Genomic DNA, 6,010 nt, shown 5'->3' with positions numbered 1-6,010 from the left:
TAGTTGTTTCGCTAAATGAGAAAATTTTATTCTTTAATAAAAAATGATGTAAGCAATATGGTTGAAAATGGACATTCCAATGCAAAAAGAAACTGTAAAAACCTAGTTTTGATGTAGGAAGAAGCATACAATCAAAATGTAGATGTAGGCGTTGGTACCTCGGCCATTTGAAGATGACAAATCCAGACCAGCTTGGCGTTCGGCCTATAATAAAAGGTTAGCTGCTCTTCTTTCTAACATCTGTTTATTTTGCCAATATTCTAGAACATATATGGCGTCAAGCTGAAGGAACAAGGACGCACGTCCACGAACGTTGCGCAGTTAGAAAAGGACAGTTGACTTTTGGGCAAAGATGGAATAGCATTATCCTCTATCCAAACACTAATTGCTTTTTTGACCTTATACATTCAAACTGTTTGACTTTTCAAACTTTTCTTTCGACTTCTAACCACCTGGATTCTTTGTTCATAATGAGAAAAATGTTTTCACATTGAGTTTCGAAAGGAGATATGTTTGAGAGTCTAGGTGGGAATTTGATTGGTTGTTGTTTTCTATTGATTTTCTACAACTACAAAATTCATTTGGATTTCATGAAAACAGCTTATGGGAAAGGAATACTCCTACATGGGATTTAATTTAGATGAAATTGGATCAAAGCTAAAATAAAGATTTAATGTTGAAGCATTTGTTTAATCCTAAAAAGCTTTCTTCCTTGCATCCAAAGGAACGAGACATAAATCCACTGCAACTACGTTAAGTAGTAATTCCAAATATCATAATTTGATGGGTGGAACTGTGTTTGGAATGTCTATTTGAGTCATAGGTAATTATTATTAATTACTAATTATGCAGATAATTACATTCAAATTTAATTTTTAAAAATTATTTTTATACACATTATAAAGATTATATTATAAAGCATTAACACCCTAAGAAAAGGCGTTTGAGTTATATTCAGTTACTCTTAAATAAAAAAGAAGTTATCTCTTTTGTAATCTTTAATCTTTTATTAATAGTTTCATTCGGTAATCTTTCTTTCATCCCTCCATCCTGTAATTGTATCAGAGTACAAAATTAGATTTGTTTAAGAGAAATTAAATATAACTTGAATGCCTTTTTTTTAAGTTCTTACTCTTCCTTTTACAGTAGAGATTCATAGCTTAAATTGATTTTATTTGAATTCCGTACAGTTTTTTGATAAGGATGACATTTTTTCTTTGGTTCAATATGACTGTCCAGAATTAATTCATATCCGAACCAGATTTACTTCTGATGTATAGCAAAGAAAAAGAATAATTTAAGGTTTAAAAAGATTTGGAAACGAAATTAAATATTTGAGGAGGAGAAATTAATAAAAGAAAATTAATTTTCTAAAATATTGCCATTTAGAGTCAATTACAGTCATCCAACTTTTCTAAAATTTCATTTTCAACACCAAAAATAAAGCTTTATTAATTTTTTTATTTTAATCACCACCGTTATTTTGTACTTGATTTTTTCACATAAAATTTAATTATTCAACTATGAAAATGAAACTTAATTTTTCTCCGTAACTCATGCTTTTACTAAAAAACTTACATTTCTCCCTCAAATTGAAAAAAATAAAACTCAATTCTAAAAGGAGACTAATAAAATGAATTAACTAGTTTCGTATAATAAGATATAATTATATTTTAAAAATAAAATATCAATTATAAAATTAAAATGTATAGAAATAACATTTTAAACTAAAATAAATGAATAACATGCTTGAAAAACCATAGGAAAATTAAATTTAAGAGAGCATAATTGAAATGCTCCAATTAGACTTAATTGGATAACACCTACCAAATACAATGATTACCTAAAAAATATCACACATATAACTTATAAACAATTACACCCAACTAAGTAAATTTCCAACACACTATTGAAGTTTAGTTGATGAACCAAATTCGATTATATTCTCAAATTATTACTTTTGATGTATACAAGGATGCAAACACTGGAGATAAAAATTTTGAATGACCAAACCATGCCAACGGTAGTGAAACCGACTTATACAACCACACGAGTCTCATACAAGCACAATTGTCCTAAAGTAAAGCACATCCACAATACGATTGTTTGCTATGTCAAGGTGACTGAATTTGAAAGAAATTGAGTACAACACTTGCCAATTAAATTGCACCTGCCACCTTCTTAGTAAGTGCAATGACATTGAAATTGAGTGACTCTGGATTTTTCTGGATCATTCCCTTGATCACTTTGGCTGCATCCTGTTGAAAAATAAAAGCATGCCAGTTAGGCCTATTCATAACACTGAAACACTCTTATAATACCAAAACACTTTGAGCAACTCAGATTATGCACAAACAAACACAAAAGATAGACACTGGCAAATTCACAGTGGAGGGAGTTTTGAGGTGAAATGTATAAGGTGAAATGTATAAGCTGAAGTTGAAGCTTCAAACTAAAACCTTATCTACCAATTGGAACTCCCTTTAGTCCAAAAGTGGAACGAGATAAAGATGAGCTAGCTTCTTGCACATTTAACTTTACTCAATGCACGACGGTCAAATACAAACATATAAGGGGAAAACAAACCCCAATGCAAACAGCAAACTACTTTCTTTTCTTAAAAATTCAATGTGCCGTAAAATTCTTTTGTGAAAATCTTAAGGGTAGATTTAAATTTTAATACCAACACGAACCTGCAACAAGGTACTTCGTGAGGATGCACCATGGGATATTGGTCCTGACTTCCTTCCATCAAGTTCATAAAGCTGCCCTACATTGATGAGACAAAAAATAATGATAAGATCAAGGCACCAAATACAACCACATTTAAGATATTCCAAAAGAAACTCTGATCAAGCAATAGAAATTGTCGTTTCTCTTTATATTTGGTTCTTTATATTAGAAATGAGAGGGGGGTATGTACCATCAACACATGTAAAGCAGATAAAGTGAGTATCCACATCGTCAGAAGCCTGTCAAAAAAGATAGTAAGATTGCCATATTGTACAGATTTGTATCTAGCCAAACTTCACAACTTGTAATTTTACACTGAATAAGTCAAGTATAAAAAGATATGACTTGTTATAAATTTACCTCTGTATCACCAGCTGTAGCTGCCACAGTGTGAGCAACTTCCATCTCTCCATCTTTCTCAAGAAATGCAGCACGCTGTAGATGCATAGAACAATTTGAATTCAGCAATCAGAAATCACAAAAACATGCAGGCAAAAGCAGATACACTGTGCATGCAGAGAGGCAGAGAGAAGTAGAACCTCCAATGGATCCATGGTTGCAGTAGATTTAAAAAACCTATCTAAAAAGGATACCTCTTCTGAAAAAGACAAGGCAAAAAATAGTTATTCCATGTATTCTACAAATAGACAAATAACTACCTAATACCCTTAAGTTCAGCAATCAAAGGAAGCATTGATGCTAAAACTGCAAACTTTGTACAAGATCACAATGAAATACAATTCCTCATTTTAAGAAGAAAAAAGTGATAAATCAAAAAGCCTACTCATAGATGATGGACAGATGATGTCTTGATTATCATCCAACAATGATTTCAGTAAGATGACAGCATGCAAGTGTAAAAATTATCAAACATCACTAAGCACGCTTGTGAGCATCTTAAAATGAGCATTGTAGATGGTGAACATTAGACCCAACTTACGTAGCTTGATTTCTGAAGTAATATTTCCAACACTGTGAAGAAGCCCAATCGTTCCACAAGCATTTCCCACAGTTTGTTTCATGAAATAAACCTCACTGCTAACATCCTACAGCCAAAAAAAAAGCAGAAAAAAATCTAATTGGATCATGCATAATTCTGAAACATGACAGAAATTTTATGTACAACATCTATTCTTTTATATTTAGAGAAGTCAAAAGAGGGAATGGAATTTTGAGCTTAAAATTTTGCATTCTTTTAAGAAAGCTTTTCTATTTCTCTTTTTGACTTCGGCTCCTTGACCATTGTACTTTTCAATGAGGTCCATCATCCAAGGGTGTAGTTAGTCTCACCCATCAAGTAATTTACAATTGCAAATACTATCCACACAAAATATAGAACCGTGTGATCAGCAAGAAGCATCTATTGTACTTGAGTGACCTTTTATACCAAGGGTTCATAATATCTAGCAATTGTAAGGAAGAACTACAAGTTCGCACAATTTAATTACAATTATTTTATGCTCCAAATATTTCTGAATTCCAACCCATCTTGACAACAATTTGATACAAAACACAAAGGCTTTACTTAGTAAAATGGAAAGAAAACTAGAAAGGTGAAAAATTAAAGGGGGAGAGAAGTAGAAAGAGAGAAAAATATATTTTTACTTTCCATTAGTGTACTTGGTAGGAAAGATAGAATTTTCTTTCATTCATTATTTGTAAAATTGAAAATGCAAAGAAATAAAATGAAAATTAAAAAAGAAAGTATAATGTTACAAATGTGAATGCTTAATTTACATCTCTCTCATCTTCTCTCCTCTTATTGTTCCAATTTGGTATAACTTATTTTTTATACATTATGATGAAAAACGGTATCTTTCCTATTTTCTTTCCTCGCATTTTTCTTTTCTACCAAGCACACTCAAAATTTATTTTCCTTCTACTTTTCCACTCTCTTCATTTCATCTTCCACTTATGCACTAAACTAAGAACACCCAAAGAGCTACAACAGGATATTAGATTATAAAAAAACAGCATTGTACTTACTCTTTTCTCATTATCTTGCTGCAATCTCTCTTCTTCAGTCTGAAAACATTGAACCGTAGAAACAGACAAAAACAACGTATTGTAATTAAGTGTAAATGTAAAACTGAACTTAGAAGAAATGGGCCGCCAACTAAAGCTGGAAAGAAACAATTAATTTCAGATAAAATCACCTGAGAAGTTATTGGATAAAGAAAAAGCACAGCAAGAACAGGCTGTGGAACCATTTCTAGGAGTTCATCATCCAAGCCATAAACATCGCAGCACTCTGCCTCACTCTCTGGAAGACCCAGACCCCAAAGAAACTGCAGAAATTCATATTATAATTTTCCAACGAATTTAAACAAAAATATAACTATCCGCACGGACTCATAACAATCCGATCCTTTAAAAGTTTTCTCTATAATTTAAAGAGACTACAAGAAACATAAATTAATTTTTTTTTTTAAAAAGAAAACTGAAACCCTAACTCTCTATTTGATTGCCGCAAATCTAGAAAGGAAAAATTCCATGAAGACCGCTTTTTAATGTTTTGTTTATCTTATTTCCCAATCATTTCCCGTAACCAAACATCACAGAAAAAAATGAAAAATGAAAAAGAACCTGGTTCATGACATCGGGGTTAGCTTCAAGAGGAAGCCATCTCTTAGCTGCAGGACTTTCGTCTGGAGTTGCCATTCTTTTAGTGGTTTTTAGCGGGCTTTTTTTTTTAATGTAATTCTTTTCTTTTAATTTAAGAAAGGGTTTGAGATTGGAGATGAGATCGAAGAGTCAGTGTAAGTTGAGTCGGTTTCTTTTCTTCTCTTTGCTTTATATATAGGTTTTGGGCTTTCCGGCTAACTCATTCATTGAAGTCACAATGAAAATTGTCTAATTATGAATTTCAGCCTTGACTTTTCAAAAACTGAGAAACAGTCCCCCTACTTTAATTTATCAGAATTTGTTCATTCTACCTCAGAAATGTTTGATAAATACATAAATTTATATTGTTGATTTTTGCTAAAGCCTTGAATGTAAATGGTTGAATTATTGATTTTTTTAGTTTACAAAATTAAATTGAAGTATAAATATAAGTATATGTTGGAACGATTATAAAATGCAAGATCAACTTATTTCAATACAAACACACTAAGAATTGAAATAATCTAGACTAGAATTGATTAACTAAACTAAAACCCACACATAACAATAGCATATGGTAAGACTTAAAGACCCGTAAATATAATTGCGCATCAAACTTGAGTACTCAAGATTCAAAACCTCCGCCTTTACTATCTATGCTAAAATCTCATTT

General features: G+C 31.6%; 1 protein-coding gene across 1 annotated transcript; it reads right to left on the bottom strand.

The window, feature by feature from the left end:
* Positions 1-1,915: 1,915 nt before the first annotated feature.
* On the bottom strand, positions 1,916-5,519 carry LOC105792032 (ubiquitin carboxyl-terminal hydrolase 3). Its single transcript, XM_012620392.2, has 9 exons — positions 5,320-5,519; positions 4,890-5,021; positions 4,720-4,758; positions 3,674-3,779; positions 3,273-3,331; positions 3,094-3,168; positions 2,924-2,972; positions 2,694-2,770; positions 1,916-2,258 (listed from the first exon to the last, which is right to left on the bottom strand). The coding sequence occupies exons 1-9, from the start codon at positions 5,392-5,394 to the stop codon at positions 2,160-2,162; spliced, it is 711 nt and encodes a 236-aa protein (XP_012475846.1). The 5' UTR covers positions 5,395-5,519; the 3' UTR covers positions 1,916-2,159.
* Positions 5,520-6,010: the final 491 nt, after the last annotated feature.

Source organism: Gossypium raimondii, chromosome 8 (genome assembly GCF_025698545.1).
Source record: "Gossypium raimondii isolate GPD5lz chromosome 8, ASM2569854v1, whole genome shotgun sequence".
NCBI lineage: Eukaryota > Viridiplantae > Streptophyta > Magnoliopsida > Malvales > Malvaceae > Gossypium > Gossypium raimondii.
The sequence above is the reverse complement of the archived record's forward strand: the minus strand, read 5'-3'. Positions and strand labels throughout refer to the sequence as shown.